Source organism: Suncus etruscus, chromosome 9, assembly GCF_024139225.1.
Source record: "Suncus etruscus isolate mSunEtr1 chromosome 9, mSunEtr1.pri.cur, whole genome shotgun sequence".
In the NCBI taxonomy this organism is placed as follows: Eukaryota; Metazoa; Chordata; class Mammalia; order Eulipotyphla; family Soricidae; genus Suncus; species Suncus etruscus.
The window spans coordinates 17,015,697-17,038,387 of record NC_064856.1 but is presented as its reverse complement, the minus strand read 5'-3'; the positions used below and the strand labels follow the sequence as shown (position 1 = coordinate 17,038,387).

General features: G+C 44.3%; 1 protein-coding gene across 3 annotated transcripts in view; it reads left to right on the top strand.

The window, feature by feature from the left end:
• The window catches only part of PHF20 (PHD finger protein 20), a 121,812-nt gene that overhangs the window by 14,773 nt on the left and 84,348 nt on the right, over positions 1-22,691 (top strand). For 2 of the 3 annotated variants that reach the window (XM_049779144.1, XM_049779143.1), the window contains exon 1: positions 4,666-4,912. In XM_049779144.1, the coding sequence (XP_049635101.1) occupies positions 4,830-4,912 (83 nt within the window). In that variant the 5' untranslated portion in view covers positions 4,666-4,829. Of the gene's footprint in view, positions 1-4,665; positions 4,913-22,691 lie in introns of those variants that run through there. The other variant, XM_049779142.1, reaches the window with a different exon arrangement.

The following is a 22,691-nucleotide window of genomic DNA, read 5'->3' as shown; positions in this document are numbered from 1 at the left end:
CATCTACATCTTTAGGTAAATATACATTTATGTACATTTAGTCCCGTGTAATTTTCTCTGGCCCAGCCTTTATTTATTTATTTATTTATTTATTTATTTATTTGGGTCACACCCAGCAGCGCTCAGGGGTTCTCCTGCCTCTATGCTCAGAAATCGCTCCTGGCAGGCTAGGTGGACCATTTGGGATGCTGGGATTTGAACCACCGTCCTTCTGCATGCAAGTCAAATGTGCTACCTCCATGCTATCTCTCCGGCCCCTTTTATTTATTTATTTATTTATTTATTTATTTATTTATTTATTTATTTATTTATTTATTTATTTATTTATTTATTTGGTTTTTGGGCCACACCTGGCGGTTCTCAGGGATCTGGCTGTCTGCTCAGAAATAGCTCCTGGCAGGCATGGGGGACCATATGGGACACCGGGATTCGACCCAACCACCTTTGGTCCTGGATTGGCTGCTTGTAAGGCAAATGCCGCTGTGCTATCTCTCCGGGCCCTATTTTTTATTTTTTGTTTTTGTTTTTGGGACACAGCTATTGACGCTCAGGAGTTACTCCTGATTAGGAGCTCAGGAATCACTCCTGGTTTGTGGGGACCTTATGGGATGCCGGAGGATTGAACTGCAGTCAGTCCTAGGCTAATGCTTGTAAGGCAGACGCCATACCTCTAGCGCCACCGTTCTGTCCCCTATTTTTATTTTTTATTTTACTTTTTGTTTTCTTTGGGTCACACCCTGTGACACTCAGGAGTTACTCCTGGCTATGCACTCAGAAATCTCTCCTGGCTTGGGGAACCATATGGGATGGTTGGGTATCGAACCGTGGTTCGACCTAGGTTAGTGCTTGCAAGGCAAACACCTTACTGCTTGTGCCACTGCTCCGGCACCTTTTATTTTTATTTTTAATTTTTTGGTTTTGGGCCACACCTGGTGGTTCTCAGGGGTTACTTCTAGCTCTGCGCTCAGAAATTGCCCCTGGCTCTGAGCTTTGAGTCAGGAGTAACCCTAGTGCTGCCGGTCTGATCCAAAAAAACAAAAAAAAAAAAAAAAAAAAAAAGAAAGAAAGAAATTGCCCTTGGCAAGCTTGGGGTATCTTATGGGATGCTGGGAATTGAATCCAGGTTGACTATGTGCAATGCAAATATGCAAACGCCCTACCACTGTTTCTCTCTCTCTCTCTCTCTCTCTCTCTCTCTCTCTCTCTCTCTTCTCTCTCTCTCTCTCTCTCTCTCTCTCTCTCCTCTCTCCCTCCCCCCTCCCTCTCTCTCTCTCTCTCATCCCTCTCTCTCTCTCTCTCCCTCCTCTCCCTCCCTCCCTCTCTCTCTCTCTCTCTCTTCTCTCCCCCTCTCTCTCTCTCTCTCTCCCTCTCTCTCCTCCCTCCCTCCCTCCCTCCCTCCCTCCCTCCCTCTCTCCCTCTCACTCTCTCTCTCTCTCTCTCTCTCTCTCTCTCTCTCTCTCTCTCTCTCTCTCTCTCTCCCTCTCCCTCTCCCTCTCCCTCTCCCTCTCTCCTTTTTTTCTTTTTCCCTTTTGCCACACCTGGTGGCGCTCAGGGGTTACTCCTGGCTCTTTTCAGAAATTGATCCTGCCAGGCTCAGGATGTTGGGAATCGAACCTGGGTCCATTCCATGTTGGCCACGTTCAAGGCAAAAAAAAAAAAAAAAAAAAAAAAGCCTTACCACTTGCACCACCGCTTCTTTATTATGTAGGTAGATCGCCTCATTTATCCCTATACCTTTTGCTTGCAGGTTGGTGCAATTAGCTTACTCACTTCCTATTTTACAGAGAAGAAAGGAATTCAGAGTGATTATGGACAGTAAGTTCAGATAGTAAATTCTCACTTAACATTGACCAGGCTTTTGGAAACTTCTATTTTAAGCAAAAAGCATACAGGTTGTTGTTGCTGTTTTTGTTTGTTTTGGTGCCATACCTGGTGATACTCAGGATTTACTCCTGGCTTTGCACTCAGGAATCACTCCTGGTGGTATTTGGGTCTCATATTGGGATGCTGGGGATTGAACGCAGATCAGCTGCATGCATGTCAGTACCCTTCCTTTTGAAATATATTGCTCCAGACTCTGTCATTTCTTTCTTTTTTTTTTTTTTTTGGTTTTTGGGCTACACCGATGGTGCTCAGGGGCTACTCCTGGCTATCTGCTCAGGAATAGCTCCTGGCAGGCACGGGGGACCATATGGGATGCCCGGATTCGAACCAACCACCTTTGGTCCTGGATTGGCTGCTTGCAAGGCAAACACCGCTGTGCTATCTCTCCGGGCCCTCAATGGCTATTTCTGTCTGTGCTCAGGCGTGATCATTGGCTTGGGGGACATGTGCCCAGTTTGGAACCAGCTTCAGTCGAAGTGGCTGCATGCAAGGCTGGTGCCCTACCTCCTATACTATTTTTCCAGCCCCTTTATATTTTTCTGAAAAAATATTCTGGAAGGTAAAAAGCTCTTAGGGATCAGGAATTGAACTTTGTATAGGGCTTTGTATAGGCATCACACATTGCCTCTTTGAATTTTCTTCTTAGTCCTAGACATTATTTTTTATTTATTTATTTAATGGTTTTTGGGCCACACCCGGTGACACGCAGGAGTTACTCCTGGCTTGGGGGACCATATGGGATGCTGAGGGATCGAACCACTGTCTGTCCTAGGCTAACACAGGCAAGGCAGATGCCTTACTGATTATGGCACCGCTTTGGCCCCTATTATTTTTATTTTTTGTTTTTGTTTTTGGTTCATACCTGGCAGTACTCAGGATATTACTTTTCTGCTTAGGAATTATTCCTGGCAGTGTTTGGGGTCCTTATCAAGTAGAAAGGATTGAATTGAGGTTAGCCACTTACTTGCAAGGCAAGTGCCTTTTTGTACTATCACTCTGATCCCAAAAGATAGATTTGATTCATTTAGGGCCCGGAGAGATAGCACAGCGGTGTTTGCCTTGCAAGCAGCCGATCCAGGACCTAAGGTGGATGGTTCGAATCCCGGTGTCCCATATGGTCCCCCGTGCCTGCCAGGAGCTGTTTCTGAGCAGATAGCCAGGAGTAACTCCTGAGCACCGCCGGGTGTGGCCCAAAAACAAACAAACAAAAAATTACCAGGACTGGAAAGATAGCATAGAGGTAGGGCGTTGGCCTTGCAGGAGGCCAACCAGGATGGTCGGTTCAATTCCTGGCATCCCATATGGTACCCCGAGCCTGCCAGGGGCGATTTCTGAATGTAGAGCCAGAAGTAATCCCTTAGCGCCGCTGGGTGTGACCCAAAAACCAAAATAAAATAAAATAAAATAAAAATAGCAATTTCTATATCCAAAGACTTGATAATGAAATATTTAGGCAGGCTGGGTATGTGGCTCAGTAGTAGAAAGCTTGTATTGCAGATTTTGGCAGAGCAAAAGTAACAAAAATATAAGAAACAGTGGGCTGAAGAGATATCGTGGAGGTGGGGCGTTTGCCTTGCATAAAGAAGAATTGTGTTTGCTGGGGAATCTGACTTAGTTTTAGACCACATGACTTAAAATTTACATGTATGGAATCTCTGAGTTTGATCCCCAGCAGTGAAAAATAAAGGTTGAGAGAAATAAATGATCACAATAAGCTGAAAAAGAATAAAATATGATTAGCTCAATGAAAATAGATATAAATATAAATAATCTTTGCTTATCCTTCCAAAAGTGGGGTCCTAAATCAATATTTCGGATTTTTTTTGTTTGTTTTTTGGGTCACACCTGGCTACCCTCAGGGGTTACTCCTGGCTCTACACTCAGAAATCGTTCCTGGCAGGCTCGGGACCATATGGGATGCTGGGATTTGAAACAACGTCCTTCTGCATGCAAGGCAAATGCCTTACCTCCATGCTCTTTCTCTGGCCCCAATATTTCGGATTTTTTGTTAGCTGCCTTTGTAGCACATAAAATTCACAGCAGTTACAAGCTTGTTTCATTTATCTGTTTACTGGCTACATTTTTATCTTCCTTTCAGAGGACTTGAGGCTTTACCCTGGCAAAGAACTGTCACTTTTTTTTTTTTTTTTTTTTTTTTGTGGTTTTTGGGTCACACCCGGCAGTGCTCAGGGGTTACTCCTGGCTCCAGGCTCAGAAATTGCTCCTGGGGGCCGGGCGGTGGCGCAAGAGGTAAGGTGCCTGCCTTGCCTGCGCTAGCCTTGGACGGACCGCGGTTCGATCCCCCGGTGTCCCATATGGTCCCCCAAGCCAGGAGCGACTTCTGAGCGCATAGCCAGGAGTAACCCCTGAGCGTTACTGGGTGTGGCCCAAAAACCAAAAAAAAAAAAAAAAAAAAAAGAAATTGCTCCTGGCAGGCACGGGGGACCATATGGGAGGGGGACCATATGGGACGCCGGGATTCGAACCGATGACCTTCTGCATGAAAGGCAAACGCCTTACCTCCATGCTATCTCTCCGGCCCCAGAACTGTCACTTTTGATCTTGATTATTTTCCTAAGTAATTTTTGTGGAATCCATCAGCAAATGACAATGTTTAATCCTGGGAGAAATGCTTTTTGGAGTTCTGAGGTGCCCCTTAGAGATAAGTGCTTTGTGTGCAGTGTTCAGGGGGAGAAACTCCTTAATTCTAGAGCTGCCAGGATGTTGCATAATGAGAAGGACCCAGCGGAGGGCACACATGTGTTAGGAGGATGAGAGCAGGAGTGCAAGAGACTGCATTTTCTGGAGCTTTGTGCTTTGAATAATGCCTGTTTGTCTTTTATGTGTAGTGAGTGATGCTACACTGGGCACACTTTGCCTAAGTTTCATAAATATTTAATTGGCTTTTTCAGGAGAATAAAAACCAGCCCCGTTGATGACTGAAAATGACAAAGCATCCACCTAACAGACGAGGAATCAGCTTTGAAGTGGGAGCCCAGTTGGAAGCCCGGGACCGATTAAAAAACTGGTACTTACTCATTTTTTTTTCTTTTCGTGAACTAAATCCCTTCAGTAGTAATGGTAAAGAGGGGTCGCCTGGGCTTTTCTGTCGTGGTTTCCTGGTTCCTGAGTCTTAGAAGGCAGGAGGAGACTTAAGTCTGGAGTGTGGCAGTTCTTTTCTCTTTGGTGTAGGGATCCAATCTCATAACCCTGTGTTCATCTGGAGGAGTTATGGGGAAGTGAAGGTCATAGGGTTCCAGGAAAGGAATGAGTTAACAGTGTCAGTTCACTGACTTCTGTCTGAAGCAAGAGTGGAGAGAAAGGAAGGATGGAGGAAGAAAGGAGTTTAGAGCAGAACAGCTGCGTGTTGTCATCGTGGCCTCCTGTTTCCTGGGTGTGTTATTGTGTGGTTGCAATTTAGTCATCTCATTGCAGGGGTGTTTAGATTCTGAAACTGAGAACTTGTGGTTCCTGACTTTGTTTTTAGCTTGTGACCTTTGGCAGTAGATGTTTGCTACTTTGCCCTTCAGCTTCATGTATAAATGTGGATACTGGTAAAATCTATTTTATGGGAGTTTTCTGTGAATCAGATGATAGAATATATGAATGGGAGGAAAGGTCTTATCAACTGTAAATTGATGATTGTTGAGCACAACCTAGAATTTGGTTATTTGTTAATGTTGATGGTGATGATGGAGGCTGCAGAATTCCAACTTTTCTGTGTTTCCAGAAAGAAGAGTTAGCCTTTTAGGGGGGTTATCTCAAAACAGGCAGACCAGTTCCTTGGATGTAGAAAATAGAGGGTTGAAATATAGCTGGAGGAGCAAATATGTCATTTGGGCTGTGGAGTATGATATAAGAATTTGACACTTTGAACATCTAGTTGTTTTTAGAGTGTCTTTTCTGTAATTATTTCTATTTAGTTAGTATTTTTCAAGGTTGAACTAAAGGAAGCAATTTTTTTTTTTTTTTTTTTTGGTTTTTGGGTCACACCTGGCGGTGCTCAGGGGTTACTCCTTGCTGTCTGCTCAGAAATAGCTCCTGGCAGTCACGGGGGACCATATTGGGACACCTGGATTCGAACCAACCACCTTAGATGCTGGATCGGCTGCTTGCAAGGCAAACACCGCTGTGCTATCTCTCTGGGCCCGAAGCAATTGTTTTTAAACTTTGACAAAAATAATACATGAAAAAAAAAAAGTCTTGCTCACCACGAAGTAATTTGTGACCTCAACATAGAGAATTAATAAATATTAGTATTAAATAGTTTTTTTATGGTGCTGGTGATTGAACTCAGGGTCTCATGCATGACAGGTATGTGGTCTACCACTGACCCACATCCCTGATTCAATTTTTTTGATTCAATATTTTATTAATGTTAAAAATAAGACATATAGCATTTCTTATAAGTTTATTTGGTGGGGGGCTTCCTAGTGGTGCTTGATGACTAGGGGTCACTTCCAGACTACAGCACAGGCCAGACTTTCTGTTACATAACATTTTTTATGTGAGTCCTGAGAGAGTACAGAGTAAGGCTGTGGCCAATCCTAGGGGGCTCCATCTAGCCTTGCTAGAAGTAATCCCTAAGGGTAGAGCCAAGAGTAAATCCTGAACACCACTGGGTTGGTTTCCAAACCCAAACAAAACAAAACAAAATATTTTTTATGTAATGAAACTGACTTTTCTGACCTTTTTTTTTTTTCCTTTTCTGTTTTGTTTTTGTTTATGGGCCACACCCAGTGGTGCTCAGGCTTACTCCTGACTCTGCACTCCTGGTGGGCTCAGGGAACTATTTGGGATGCTGGGAATCAAACCTGGGTTGGCTATGTGCAAGCACTCTACCTGCTATGTTATCTCTCCAGACTCAACCTTTTCCATCCTTACCAGTTCAGTTTTCTCTTTAATTATAAAGGCAACCAGCATTCTAGAATTGGATGTATCCTTTCTTCTATGTTTACACATTTTTTTTTTTTTTGGTTTTTGGGCCACACCCGGCAGTGCTCAGGGGTTACTCCTGGCTGTCTGCTCAGAAATAGCTCCTGGCAGGCACGGGGGACCATATGGGACACCGGGATTCGAACCAACCACCTTTGGTCCTGGATCGGCTGCTTGCAAGGCAAATGCCGCTGTGCTATCTCTCCGGGCCCCTATGTTTACACATTTTTATTCTGTATTTTTTTATATTTGACAATCATTATGTGAGTTTAAAATAATTAATTTTGGGGGTCAGAGAGATACTGCAGACGTCAAGGTGCTTGCCTATCATTTCACCAACTGTGGTCTCATGACCACATACGTTGGTTCCTTTAATTGTTATTATTATTAATTATTAATTATTATTTTGGTTTTTGGGCCACACCCGGCAGCACTCGGGTTACTCCTGGCTCTGCACTCAGAAATCTCTCCTGGCAGGCCTTGGGAACCATATGGGATGCCAGGGGTTGAACCCGAACCCATCCCACCTTGTGCAAGACAAATCCCCTTCTGTACGCCCTACTTCTGTGCTGTCTCCTACCCCTTGATTGATTATCTTTTTTTTTTTTTTTGTTTTTGTTTTTTTGGGCCACACCCGGTGTTGCTCAGGGGTTACTCCTGGCTGTCTGCTCAGAAATAGCTCCTGGCAGGCACGGGGGACCATATAGGACACCGGGATTTGAACCAACCACCTTGTCCTGGATCGGCTGCTTGCAAGGCAAATGCCGCTGTGCTATCTCTCCGAGCCCCCATTTTTTTTTTTTTTTTAATGTGAGATGGGCATAGCTGGCAGTATTCAGTGGTGGTTATTCCTGTCTCTGTTCTCAGGAATCACTCTTGGCAGTTCTGAGAACAATACAGGATTCTGGGAATCGAACCTAGCTCAACAGTGTGCACAGCAAGAACCCTACCCACTGTACTATTACTCTGGCCAATGGGGTAGAGCCACTGATTGTGGGGAAAAAAATGTGAAATAGTTTGAGGCCCAGCTCTTCATTGCTTATTTTGACGTTTTGCTCCAGATTCTTGGAGTACTGGTATTTGTGTTCTCTCTTCCTCCCTCCTTCCCTCCCTCCTTCCCGGCTCTGTGCTCAGAAATCTCTCCTGACAGGCTTGAGGGACCATATGGGATGCTGGGAATTGAACTACCATCTGTTCTGGTTTGGCCCAAAGCAAACGCTCTACCGCTATGCTATTTCTCTGGCTCCCAGTATCCTATTTCTACTCACCATTTTTTGTTAAAAAAATGTTTTTGTCCACACTCGATGGGTCTTGGGGGTTACTCTTGGCTCTGTACTAAAATCATTCCTGGCAGGCTCAGGGCACCATATGGGATGCTGGGGATTAAACCCGGGTCGGCCACTTGCAAGGGAAATAACCTACTTACTGTGCTATAGTTGCAGACCATCTATTCACCATTTATTGAATGACTAGCTTCCATTAATAAATTTTGCTTGAATTAGTTATTACACTGGAGAATGGGAATAATGATTTTTTTTTTTTTTTTTTTTTGTTTTTGGTTTGTTTGTTTTTTGGGTCATACCCGGCGGTGCTCAGGGGTTATTCCTGGCTGTCTGCTCAGAAATACCTCCTGGCAGGCTCGGGGGACCATATGGGACACCGGGATTCAAACCAACTACCTTAGGTTCTGGATCGGCTGCTTGCCAGGCAAACACCGCTGTGCTATCTCTCCGGGCCCATGATTTTCTTTTCTCCTTCCTTCTTCCCTCCTTCCCTCCTTCCCTTCCATTTCCTCCTTCCTTCCCACACTTGGTGGTACTCAGGACTTAACTCCTGGCTCTTTGTTTGGGATCAGTCCTGAGAGGGCTCTGAAGACCACATGGGGAGATGGGAATTGAACCTTATGTCGACTGTGTATGCAAGGCAAGCACTGTACCCTTTATTCTATTTCTCCAGCCTTGGAACAGTGATTTTCTTCTTCCATCATTGTGTTTATTAATTAACTGACATTCTTTAAGAAGTTCTTTTTTTACTTATTCCCCCATCCCTTTCAATTTATCCCCTTTATTCAGAATCACTAAGGACTCAGCATATTCAGTATGGCCTTATTGTCAGTTAGAGTCTTTATTCTCTTTGATGCTAAAATTATCACTAATTTGGCCAGTGGGAGGCACTTTACATCAGCTTCTTTGTTCTTTTGACACATTCATTTTAGTCTTTGAGCATTTTCTTGTTTTCTCTCACTACTGAAGCCCTAGATTTATTTTGCAGGTGTTCTGCTTTAGCCCTTGGAGTTAGTCATTTCTCTGAAGAGGCCTGGTTTCATTTAGTAGGAAATGGTATTTAGAAATTATACTCTCTGAGCATTGTCTTTACATGTTTGTAGAATTCCATGATTTTAGGTCTTTTCAGTGGATAGAAGCAACAAAAATTCTTAAAAATTTGCAAATTTGTTGTAATCAGGTCAAGGATTTTTTTTCCATTTCCCCCATTTTTCTGGACCTATGCAAACAAAGGCGATTGCCACTATCACACCTTTATTATATATTTTTACTCTTATCCTTTAAGGAAAAAAAATACAACTTACTGAACTTAAATAACTGTAGTAGAATGCCTGTCTCGAATACAGGAAGGGGATGGGAAGGGGGGAGGGGGTAATGTTACACTGGTGAAGGGGGGGTGTTTTGGTTATGACTGTAACCCATCTATGATCATGTTACTTAAATAAAAAATATATTAAAAAATTTGCAAATTTGGGAGCCGGAAAGATAGCACAGTGGTAGGATGTTTGCCTTGCACGTGGCTAACTCAGGATAGAACCGGTTTAGATTCCCGCATCCCTTATGGTCTCATGAGCTTGCCATGAGGGATTTCTGAGTGCAGAGCCAGGAGTAATCTCTGAGCACCGATGGGTGTGGCCCAAAAACAAAAAAGAAAACTGTTGTGAATTTGGGGTCGATGCTATAGCATAACAGGGTAGGGTGTTCGCCTTGCATGCAGCTGACCCAGGTTCAATCCCTGGTTTTGCATATGGTCCCCTGAGCCTGCCAGGACTGATTTCTAAGCTTAGAGCCAGGAATAACCCCTGAGTGCTGCCAAGTGTGGCCCCAAAACAAACAAAAAGAAAAGAAAAGTGAATTTGTCAGATTTTTTCAACTTAAATTTAACCTGTTGAAATTTTTGTATTTTTTTTTTTTTTTTTTTTTTTATCTTTTATTTCTTCTATGTCTCTGGGCCACAGTTGATGCTGTGCTTGGGGGACCATATAGTGCTAGGTCAGCACTAAAGACTGAATATATGGCCTTGTGTTTATGACGCAGGTGATATTAGCTACTAACCCATCTTGCAGGTCCCAAATGGGAGGAAAATTTAATAATGTAAAATTAGATAACATTTTATGAAAGTACTTACCTTGTCAAAGTCTCTATATGCAACTTCTCCAGTAAATGCTTTTTACTAACCTTTGAAGTTGTTTATTGCTTTAATTTTGTAGATATGGGAAAAGATGAAGGTTCACAGAGGTTCCTCTCTCCAAATTTTAGGGATGGCAAGTGGTAGAGCTAGAATTTAAATCTCTGTTGGTTCTGGAGACAAGCTATGCCTTCTAGGTGATTTCCTTTCTCTGTTAAAATTTTCCTTAGGGCCTTTTAATATTTTCTGTCACTTTTTGTTTGTTTTTGGGCCACACCCAGTGACACTCTGGGGGTTTCTCCTGGCTATGTGCTCAGAAATCCTGGCTTGGGGGACCATATGGGACACTAGGGATCAAATCCAGGTTCGTCCGGGTCAGTTGCGTGCAAGGCAAACACCGTACCGCTGTGCTATCGCTCTGGCCCCATTGTATATTATAAAAGAAAATAACTGAGGGGTCAGAGTAATGATACAGTGGTAAGACATTTGTTTTGCAGGTGGCAGACAGAGGGTGGACTCCAGCACTTCATATGATACCCTTAGCCCTCCAGGAATGATTCCTGAGTAGAGCCTGGAGTAAGCTCTGAACAACACTGGCTGTTGCCCAAAAGCAAAACAAAAAAAGAAAATAAACTGTGAAAAGAATTTTTTTTCAAAATCCACGTGACAGTAGAAGTATATGGAGGCACAAATGTTATCCAGAATGAGTGTGTCTCTCTTTGAAGTAATGAATTTGTATTCCTGGAGTAATGATTTTGTGTTTCTGGCAGGCCTTTGTCTATGGTTATTTTATTTATTTATTTATTTATCTTTCTTTCTTTCTTTCTTTCTTTCTTTCTTTCTTTCTTTCTTTCTTTCTTTCTTTCTTACTTTCTTTCTTTCTTTCTTTCTTTCTTTCTTTCTTTCTTTCTTTCTTTCTTTCTTTCTTTCTTTCTTTCTTTCTTCCTTCCTTCCTTCCTTCCTTCCTTCCTTCCTTCCTCCCTCCCTCCCTCCCTCCCTCCCTCCCTCCCTCCCTCCCTCCCTCCCTCCCTCCCTCCCTCCCTCCCTCCCTCCTTCCTTCCTTCCTTCCTTCCTTCCCTTTCTTCCCTTTCTTTCCTTTCTTTCCTTTCTTTCCTTTCTTTCCTTTCTTTCCTTCCTTCCCTTCCTTCCTTCCTTCCTTCCTTCCTTCCTTCCTTCCTTCCTTCCTTCCTTCCTTCCTTCCTTCCTTCCTTCCTTCCTTCCTTCCTTCCTTCCTTCCTTCCTTTCTCCCTTCCTCCCTCCTTCCCTTCCTTCCTCCCTCTCTCCCTTCCTCCCCTTCCTTCCTTCCTTCCTTCCTTCCTTCCTTCCTTCCTTCCTTCCTTCCTTCCTTCCTTCCTTCCTTCCTTCCTTCCTTCCTTCCTTCCTTCCTCCCTTCCTCCCTTCCTTCCTCCCTCCCTCCCTCCCTCCCTCCCCTCCTTCCTCCCCTCCCTCCCCTCCTTCCTCCCCTCCCTCCCCTCCTTCCTCCCCTTCCTTCCTTCCTTCCTTCCTTCCTTCCTTCCTTCCTTCCTTCCTTCCTTCCTTCCTTCCTTCCTTCCTTCCTTCCTTCCTTCCTTCCTTCCTTCCTCCCTCCCTCCCTCCCTCCCTTCCTCCCTCCCTCCCTCCCTCCCTCCCCTCCTTCCTCCCCTTCCTCCCCTTCCTTCCTTCCTTCCTTCCTTCCTTCCTTCCTTCCTTCCTTCCTTCCTTCCTTCCTTCCTTCCTTCCTTCCTTCCTTCCTCCCTCCCTCCCTCCCTCCCTCCCTCCCTCCCTCCCTCCCTTCCTTTCTTTCTGTTTTTGGGTCACACCCGGCATTGCTCAGGGGTGACTCCTGGCTGTCTGCTCAGAAATAGCTCCTGGCAGGCACGGGGGAACATATGGGACACCGGATTCTAACCAACCACCTTTGGTCCTGGATCAGCTGCTTGCAAGGCAAATGCCGCTGTGCTATCTCTCCGGGCCCTGGTTATTTTATTTGTATTGCTTACACAGAAGTCTTTGTTTACTCTTTCACCTTTGTATAAAGCATATGTTTTACTAACAGCAATTACAATGGCATTGTTAGAGATTTTATTATTTATGAGAGATTTGCTCTGTGGAAGGTATGATGCTGACTATTACATTTTATGGGCTAGCTCATTTAATTCCCAATGGCAAGCCCATTTGTAAGAAATTGAAATAAAATGATGTGCCCAAATTTATAAATTATTTTTTTATTTTTATTTTTTTGGTTTTTGGGTCACATCCGGCAGCACTCAGGTTACTCCTGGCTCTATGCTCAGAAATCACTCCTGGCAGGCTCGGGGAACCATATGGGATACCGGGACTCTAACCACCGTCCTTCTGTATGCAAGGCAAATGCTTTACCTCCATGCTATCTCTCCGGCCTCCCCCCATTATTTATTTATTTATTTATTTATTTATTTATTTATTTATTTATTTATTTATTTATTTATTTATTTATTTATTTATTTATTTAATTTGGTGATGAACATGAAACAGCCATTTCTGTTTGATGATAGTTTCTTTGTGTCTTGTCAAAATTTATTTGTGGGCCCGGAGAGATAGCACAACGGCGTTTGCCTTGCAAGCAGCGATCCAGGACCAAAGGTGGTTGGTTCGAATCCTGGTGTCCCATATGGTCCCCCGTGCCTGCCAGGAGCTATTTCTGAGCAGACAGCCAGGAGTGACCCCTGAGCACCGCCGGGTGTGGCCCCCCCCAAAAAAATAAACAGTAATGCTCTGACTTCACCTGGCTCTGTGCTCAGGGATCACTATTGGCAGAACTAAGGAACTTTGGGGAGAGAGAGAGGAAGAGAGGGAGGGAGGAAAAGAAAAAGGGAGGGAGGGAGGAAGGGAGGAAGGGAGGGAGGGAGGGAGGGAAAGAAAGTTACCTTGCATACTAGCCAACCCAAGTTTGCTCCCAAGCATCCCATATGGTCTCCCAAGCCCGATAAGGAGTGATCCCTTAGTGTAGAGTCAGAAGTAAGCTCAAGCAAAATGTAAAAAAAAGGAAAAAGCTGGCTGGATGATGTACAAATAATTTTTTTTTGTTTTTTGTTTTCTAAACAAAAATATAAAACAAAGACTTCAGTGGTCAGAGAGATAGCACAGCAATAAGGCTTTTTGCATGTAGCTAACCCAGGACAGACCTGGGTTTCATTCCCAGATTCCATATGATCCCCCGGGCCTGCCAGCAGCTATTTCTGAGTGCAGAGCCAGGAGTAACTCCTGAGTGCTGCCAGGTATGGCCCAAAAACCAAAACAAACCAAACCCAAAGGCTTTAGAGACTGAGCAGTAGTGCAGTGGGTAGGGGTGCTTGCTGGGAATTTAATCCACCTGTGTTTGATCCCTGGTACTTCATATGGTCCTCTGAGCACAGCCAAGAGTCAGCCCTAAGCATAACTGGTTGTGTCCTCAAAACATATGTGTGTGTATGTGTATATATATTTATTATATATATATATGTGTGTGTATTTTTATAAATAGACACAAATAATGTGTTTTATATATATGTAGATTTGGGGAGGTTGGGCCACATTCGCATACCCTGTGGTGCTCAGGAACCACTCCTGGTATGTTCAGGAGACCATATGTGATACCAGGGATCCAACCCAGGTTGGCTGCATGCAAGACACTTGTCCTACCCACTGTGCTATAGCTTCAGTTCCTGTATATGTAGATTTTATATATTACACCGCACTTAACATTACACATTTTGAGATAGCTACTTGTATCATCCCTATTTTCTGTGTGGGGAAATAGAGACACTAGGTGTTTGGGACTGGAATTCAGGTAGTCTGACTTCTGAGCATGACAGGGCATGACTTTAGCTCCATGCTGTGTCCTCTGCTGTGAAGTGAGAGTAGTCATTGAATAATTGACAGTGCTTAGGGGACCATATGGATTCTGGTCTAAGCTCCATGTTTTTATTTTGTTGTTGTTACTTGTTTATTTGTTTTTTTAAGCTACAACTAATAGTTTCACTCCTATTTCAAGCACTAAGATGGGAACTGGCAAAGTTCCACATAGGGAAGCAGTTGTCTACAAGTTGCTCTGATGTATCTGGGTGGAGGCTAGAATTCAACCTCCACTCAATGTCCATGAAAAGTCCACCGTGGGGGCCGGAGAGATAGCTTGGAGGTAAGGCGTTTGCCTTGCATCCAGAAGGATGGGGCTTCGAATCCCAGCATCTCATATGGTCCCCGTGCCTGCCAGGGGCGATTTCTGAGTGTAGAGCCAGGGGGAACCCCATGAGCTCTGCCGGCTGTGACCCAAAAATCAAAAAAAAAAAAAAAAAAAAAAAAAAGGAAAAAAAAGAAAAACCCACCATGGGCACAGATGGCACAGTCCAGAAGGCAGCTAGAGTAAGTAGTGCCTTTTCTTGCAGGATATGCACTTTAAGAGTCCTGTACTGCAGGAACTCTGGGGTTCATTTTGCAGTCTAATTTGAAGGTCTTTAGTTCGCTTTGAATTAATGTTTGTATACATTGTGTATTATTTGTTAAGCTGTTTTGTTTGTTTGTTTTTGGACCATACCCGGTGGCACTCAAGGGTTACTCCTGGCTCTGCGTTTAGAAATCACTCCTGGCTCGGAGGACCATATGGGATAACAGGATTCTAACCACCATTCTACCACTGTGCTATCACTATGGCCACAAAATTTTTGATTATTATAATATAATGTATTATATTAATTATATTGTATTAATTTAGGTGGTCAGCTGCAGGAAAGGCAAGTGCCCTTCAGCCTCATGTACACACTATTAATAGTGATGTAGCTGTGTTCAACCTGTTGGAGTGGGAAAGCAGAGGGAAGTAGTTCTTTTTCCCCTATCTCTCTCTCTCTCTTTATTGTAAACTTTATTATTGATTGGTTGATTGATTAATTGGTTTCTGGGCCACACCCAGCAGCACTTAGGGGTCACTCTTGGCTCTTCACTCAGAAATCATCCCTGGCAGGGTGGACCATATGGGATGCTGGGAACCGAACTGGGTCCCTCCCAGGTTGGCGAATGCAAGGCAAATGCCCTACCGCTGTGCTATCGCTTCGGCCCCTCTTTTCTTTTCTTTTCCTTTTTTTTTTTTTTGTATTTTTGGGTCACACCCGGCAGCGCTCAGGAGTTACTCCTGGCTCCATGCTCAGAAATCGCTCCTGGCAGGCACGGGGGACCATATGGGATGCCGGGATTTGAACCAATGACCTTCTGCACGAAAGGCAAACGCCTTATCTCCATGCTATCTCTCCGGCCTCTCCTCTCCCTCTCCCTCTCCCTCTCCCTCTCCCTCTCCCTCTCCCTCTCCCTCTCCCTCTCCCTCTCCCTCTCCCTCTCCCTCTCCCTCTCCCTCTCCCTCTCCCTCTCCCTCTCCCTCTTCCTCTCCCTCTCCCTCTCCCTCTCCCTCCCCTCCCCTCCCCCCTCCCCCTCCCCTTCTCTTCTCTTCTCTTCTCTTCTCGTTTTTGGGCCACCCCCGGCGCCACTCAGGTTATTCTTGGCTCTGTGCTCAGAAATTGCTTCTGGCATATAGGACGATATGGGATACCGAGAATCGAACCCAGCCCCTTCTTGGGTCGGCCTCTTGCATGGCAAATGCCCTATTGCTGTGCTATTTCTCTGGCCGCCTCCTTTCTTTCTTTTCTATCACATGTCTTTATTTCTGATGTTTGGAGGCGGTAGGGAGGAGACCAAACAGATTTCTGTTAAACACAGTCTGGCTGTTCTAATTTAACTGTGTGCATTTTTACTCAGAAACAGCCAAAACTCAAAGCAGCAAGTCTTTCTGAGGCTTGAGGTACTCTATAGCAAGCCAATGTTGCATCTTTGTCTTTCTGATTTTCTGGACATACTTCTGGAATGATTCCCTTTAGTTTGCTGTGTTTCTCTCCTATTGCCTTCTCTTTTCCTTGATAGGTACTTGTTAGAGCAAATGTTTTTCAAAGTTGAAAACTAGAGGACTGATCCTAGATGGTTCAGATTTCAATAAAAACAGCCACAGATTGGAGACAGGGTACAGGGATTATGGCACTTACCTTGTTTTTTTTGCCATCCCTTGCGCCACATATGATCTTCTAAGCACCGCCAGGAATAAACCCTGCACATTGCTGGTATGCCCCTACTTCACACCTTTCCCCCAAAGTAAACCTCCAAGAAACAAAAACTTTTGTTATTTATTACCATGTAACATTTTCTCAAAATTGAGTGACCTAAGGGCCAGAGAGCCACAGCATTAAGGCCTTGCAAGCAGCAGATCCAGGACGGTTGGTGATTCGAATCCCAGCATCCCATATAGTCCCCCGTGCCTGCCAGGAGCAATTTCTGAGCACAGAGCCAGGAGTGTGACCCCCCAAAAAAAACCAAAACAAGCCCCTCCCATAATTTATTTATTTTTATTTTTTTTGTTTTGTTTTTTTGGTTTTTGGGCCACACCCGGCAGTGCTCAGGGGTTACTCCTGGCTGTCTGCTCAGAAATAGCTCCCGGCAGGCACGGGGGACCATATGGGACACCGGGATTCGAACCAACCACCTTTGGTCCTGTATCGGCTGCTTGCAAGGCAAACGCCGCTGTGCTATCTCTCTGGGCCCTATTTATTTTTATTTTATTTTATTTTTTTTTGGTTTTTGGTTTTTGGGTCACACCCGGCAGTGCTCAGGGGTTACTCCTGGCTGTCTGCTCAGAAATAGCTCCTGGCAGGCATGGGGGACCATATGGGACACCGGGATTCGAACCAACCACCTTTGGTCCTGGATTGGCTGCTTGCAAGGCAAACACCGCTGTGCTATCTCTCCAGGCCCAAGAAATTTACAGATTTTTTTTTTTTTTTTTTTTTTGGTTTTTCGGGCCACACCCGTTTGATGCTCAGGGGTTACTCCTGGCTAAGTGCTCAGGAATTTCTCTTGGCTTGGGGGGACCATATAGGATGCCGGGGGATCGAACCGAGGTCCTTCCTTGGCTAGTGCTTGCAAGGCTGACACCTTACCTCTAGCGCCACCTTGCCAGCCCCAGCCCTCCCATAATTAAATGATCTAAAAGTGTGATAAATGTAACAGTGTGCGTGTGCTAGAAATTTAATATTGCATAATAGGGATGCTGCGTCCTTCACACATAGGCAAAACCAGATTCTATTCCTGTCACTGCAGGTGGTCCCAGCAACCTATATCACCTTATCAGGAGTGATCCCTGAGCTCAGTAGTAAGCCAAGTACTGTAAGCCAAGTAAGCCAAGATGTTGTCCAAACAAAAAGTCAAAAAAGGCCTTGTGATGGGCCCAGAGAGATAGCACAGCGGCATTTGCCTTGTAAGCAGCCGATCCAGGACCAAAAAGGTGGTTGGTTCGAATCCCGGTGTCCCATATGGTCCCCCGTGCCTGCCAGGAGCTATTTCTGAGCAGACAGCCAGGAGTAACCCCTGAGCATCACCGGGTGTGGCCCAAAAACCAAAAAAAAAAAAAAAAAAAAAAAAGGCCTTGTGAACCACCAATTCTTTATTCACTATATGGAATTGTCCATGAATTTCTACTGGGAAACATGCATCTCACCTTCAGTTTTCTATACTTTCTAGTCCTTTACCTTTTCTTTCTTTTTTTTTTTTTTGGTGGTTTTTGGGTCACACCCAGCAGTGCTCAGGGGTTACTCCTGGCTCCATGCTCAGAAATTGCTCCTGGCAGGCACGGGGGACCATATGGGACGCCAGGATTCGAACCGATGACCTCCTGCATGAAAGGCAAACACCTTACCTCCATGCTATCTCTCCGGCCCCTCCTTTACCTTTTCTATAACTGTCATTGGTGACTTATCATATTGCATCTTCTGCCATATTCATTCTCTGATCTCCTTAATCACATAGAAAATACTGCCTCCTCTTTCATAACTGTCATCAGGTATCCCCATTTTTGTTGGAGTTGTTTTGGCCTTTCCTTTCTTGTCTCTTTCTCTCTCATCCTTGGCCTTAGGAGTATCCTTCTTCTGTACTTTGCTTTCCCTTACATTGTTTTCTGATACTGCCCTTGCTAAATACTTGAGTATTTTGTGCTCATGATACTTTTTTGTAAAATAACTTTATTGATTGATTGGTCCCTCAGAGGTCATAGTGTTGTTGGGGGATCAAACCAGGGTTGTTTCTTGAATTTACTTTTTTTTGGCGGGGCCACACCCAGTGACACTCAGGGGTTACTCCTGGCTATGCGCTTAGAAATCACTCCTGGCTTGGGGGACCATATAGAACGCTGGGGGATTAAACTGCAGGTTTGTCCTAAATTAGAGCATGCAAGGCAGACACACTACCGCTTGTGCCACTGCTCCGCCCCCCCCCCTTTAATTTTTGGACCACACCCAGTGATGCTCAGGGGTTACTTGTGGCTATGTGCTCAGAAATTGTTCCTGGCTTGGGGGGGACCATATGGGATGCTGGAGGATCAAACCACAATCCACCACTTTGTCCCCTCTTGAACCCTTTTGAATTACCTTTTTTTTTTTTTTTTTTGGTTCTTGGTTTTGGGCCACATCTGGTGGCACCTGATCAGGGATTACTCCTGGTTATGCACTCAGAAGTTGCTCCTGGCTTGGAGGACCATATGGGATGCCGGGGGATCTAACCGTGGTCCATCCTAGGTCATCCGCATGCAAGGCAAACTGCCCTACTGCTGCACCACCTCTCTGGCCCACCAAAAAATAATGTTTGTTTTTGGGTCACACCCGGCTGCTCAGGGGTTACTCGTGGCTCTGTGCTCAGAAATTGCTCCTGGCAGGCTCTGGGGACCATATGGGGTGCCGGGATTTGAACCACTGACCTTCTGCATGCAAGGCAGATGTCTTACCTCCAGGCTATCTCTCCGGCCCCTATAAATAATGTTTTATGGAAAGTTTTCACAGTAGTTTCATAAAAAAATGAGATAAAGAGGGCCCTGAGTGATAGCAAAACTATGTTAAAACAAACAACACATGGAACAGTAGAGATAGTAAAGTGAGGAGGGTATTTGCCTTGCATGCACACTACTTGCTGTCCACCAGGGTTCTATCCCTGGTATCCCATATGGTCCCCCAAGCACCACCAGGAGTAATTTCTGAGTGCAGAGCCAGAAGTAACCCCTGAGAATTGCCAGGTGTGGCCCCAAAGCAAAAAAAAGAAAAGAAAAAAGAAAGAAAACCCCACAATCATTGGAGCTAGAGTGATAGTAAAGTGGATAGAGCGCTTGCCTTACTGAGGTTGATCTGGGTGTGATCCCTGACATCTCGTATGGTCCCTCAAGCTCTCTATGAGAGATTTCTGAGCTCAGAACCAGGGCTCAAAGTGATAGCATGAGGGATGTTACATGGGCCAGAGAGATAGCACAGCTGTAGGACAGCACAGCGGTAGGGTGCTTGCTTTGCAAGCAGCCAATCCAGGATGGATGGTGGTTCGAATCCGGGCATCCCATATGGTCCCCTGTGCCTGCCAGGAGCGATTTCTGAGCACAGAGCCAGGAGTAACACGTGAACACCACCAGGTATGACCCCCAAACCAAAAAAAGAAAACCAAAGGGATGTTATGTGCAGGAAGCTCAGATTTATTTCTAATACCACATTGTTCCCTGAAACTGCCTGGAGTGGCATCACTAGTTGTTGCCTAAAAATAGAAAAATAAAAAGTAAGAATATATAATATAATATGTACAGTGAGAGTGATTGCATTTATTTCTTTGTTTTCCTATAATGTTTTATCTACTATAGATAACTAGATTAGTTTCTATTCACTGTCTCTTATTTTACCTTAATTTTCATTTCTGGACCATTTGTCTGAGGAGTACAAGATAGAGGACTCTGATTCCGGGTCTTTATTATTTGATTCTCATTGGCTGTATGCTTGTTATGGGGGTCCCTTTTATTGGGCCATACCATGCAATACTTAGGGATCAGTCCTGGTGGTATTTGGGAGACCATGAAGTAGTAGGAATAGAATTCTGGCCCCTATCAAGCAAAACTTGTGCTCTAGCCCTTTGTTAAAATCTAAATTTTTTTTTTGGTTTTTGGGCCATACTTGGTGACGCTCAAGGTTATTCTTGGCTATTTTCTCAGAAATTGCTCCTGACTTGGCGGACCATATGGTATGCCTGGGATAGAACCCAGGTTCATTCTGGGTTAGCCACGTGCAAGGTTTTATGTTTTTTTGTTTTTGGATCACACCTGGCTATTCCCTCAGAAGTTGGTCCTAGCAGGCTCAGGGGACCATATGGGATGCCAAGCTTTCAATCGGGGTTCGTACTGTGTTGGCCATGTGTAAGGCAAATGCCTTACCACTGTGCTATCGCTCTGCCTCCCTCCCCCCGGGGATTGAATTCTTTTGGTGTGATTGGACATATGTGATTGTGGTACAGCCAGAAATCACTTGCTGTGACAGGAATGTCATAGAATTGTCAGGATTATGCCTGTAAATGTGGTGTTCAGGAGACCAGATGGTACTGGGGATCAAACTTGAGCTTCTAACTTGCAAACCATGAGCTTCAGTTGTTGAGCTCTCTCTTTAGATCAAATATACATACGTATATATTCTTAGCTTCTCAACCAAGTGGTTAAAAGTATTCAGAGGGGGCCCGGAGAGATAGCACAGTGGCGTTTGCCTTACAATCAGCCAATCCAGGACCTAAGGTGGTTAGTTCGAATCCCGGTGTCCCATATGGTCCCCCGTGCCTGCCAGGAGCTATTTCTGAGCAGATAGCCGGTAGTAACCCCTGAGCACCGCCGGGTGTGGCCCCCCCCCCCCCAAAATAATGTATTCAGAGGGCCGTAGAGATAGCATGGAGGTAAGGCGTTTGCCTTTTATGCAGGAGGTCATCGGTTTGAATCCCGGCATCCCATATGGTCACCCGTGCCTGCCAGGAGCAATGAATAACCCCTGAGAACTGCCGAGTGTGACCCAAAAACCACAAAAAAAAAAAAAAAAAAAAAAAAAGAAGTATTCAGAAACCAAAATTGGTTTTATTTCAAGTATTTTAATGACTATATTATTCATTCTAATGAATATATACATAATAATGAATATGAGTACTTCTATGTATAACTGTTCTCCCCAGAATGTGAGGATTGTGGTTTCACTACTCAATAAGGTGCTGATTACAAGCTGGAAGGTCTGTGTCGAAAAGTGTGTTGTAAAACAGAACAATGGAAGTCCTGTAAAAAAATATTTTTAAATTATGATCACTAAAATAAAGCAAAGATGCTGTGGCACAATAAATAAAATTAAACTCAGCAACTTGCCAAAAAAAAAAGTGTGGCTCAGAATTGAACGTTAGGCCTTTTGCTTGATTGAACTCAAGGCAAGACCTTTAGTTGTTGAGACATCTTCTGGCTCCTTAATGTATATTCTTTTTCTTTTCAGTATTTTTTTTGGTGGGGGGAGGGTGGCCACATCTGGCAGCACTCAGGGGTTATATTTCCTGGCTGTGTACTCAGAAAATCTCTCCTGGCAGGCTAGGGTGACCATATGGGATGGTGGGAATCAAATCCGGGTCTGTCCCAGGTCAGCTACATGCAAGGCAAACACCCTACCACTGTGCTATTTCTCCAGCCCCCTTAATGTATAGTCTTATTTTCCAGAATTACAAAATACTACAAGTATGTAGTATTCTGTATTTTTTTCCCTCAAAAGTTTGCCTTGGATAAGGGATATGGCTTAGTAGTAGGGAATTTGTCTCACAGGGTCTCATCCCTGAGTTTGATCTTTGGCACTGCAAAACAGTCTGTAAAACACTGTATGTAAAACAGTATGTCTCGGAACTATTTCTTTATCAATTCAGAGAATGCCCCCCCCTCCATGGAAATAAGACTCTCAGCTAGCTACACTGTTAGTTTGGAAATCACAGTCTCATTAGTGACTGACTGTTAGTAATATTATTAAGCTGGAAATTCTCTCTTCCCTTTTCTGTACATGTAGGTTTCCTTTACCATACCACTCTTCGTTAATTTTGCAGTATCTTTTCAACTTTTATGGTTGCCCAGATAGTTAGATTGAACCAAATAATATGACACCCCCCTAATGTGTACCTACTCATGTGTACCAACTGGGGTTGACTACATGCAAATCAGTCACCTTACTTCCTGTATTCTCTGGTCTAAAATGACAAATCAGTGTAAATAAAATGCAGTTATTTACTTGTCAGCAGTTTTATGTGCTCCAAGCTAAGAGTTTGAAAGCTTATTGGCTCATGTTTCTGACTGTCCTCACAGACAGGTCAGAATACCTATAACCCCTACCAAATCCTGTAATTGATTGGCTGGTCCAGGTTACTTTCTACAGTTCTTTTTTTGTTTGTGTTTTTGTTTTTTTTGGGCCACACGTGGTGGCAATCAGGGGTACTCCTGGCTCTGTGCTCAGAAATTGCTCCTGGAAGGCATGGGGAACCATATGGGATGCCGGGATTCGAACCACTGTAGGTCCTGGGTCAGCCTCTTACAAGGCAAAAGCCCTACCGCTGTGCTATCTCTTCTGCCCCATACTTTC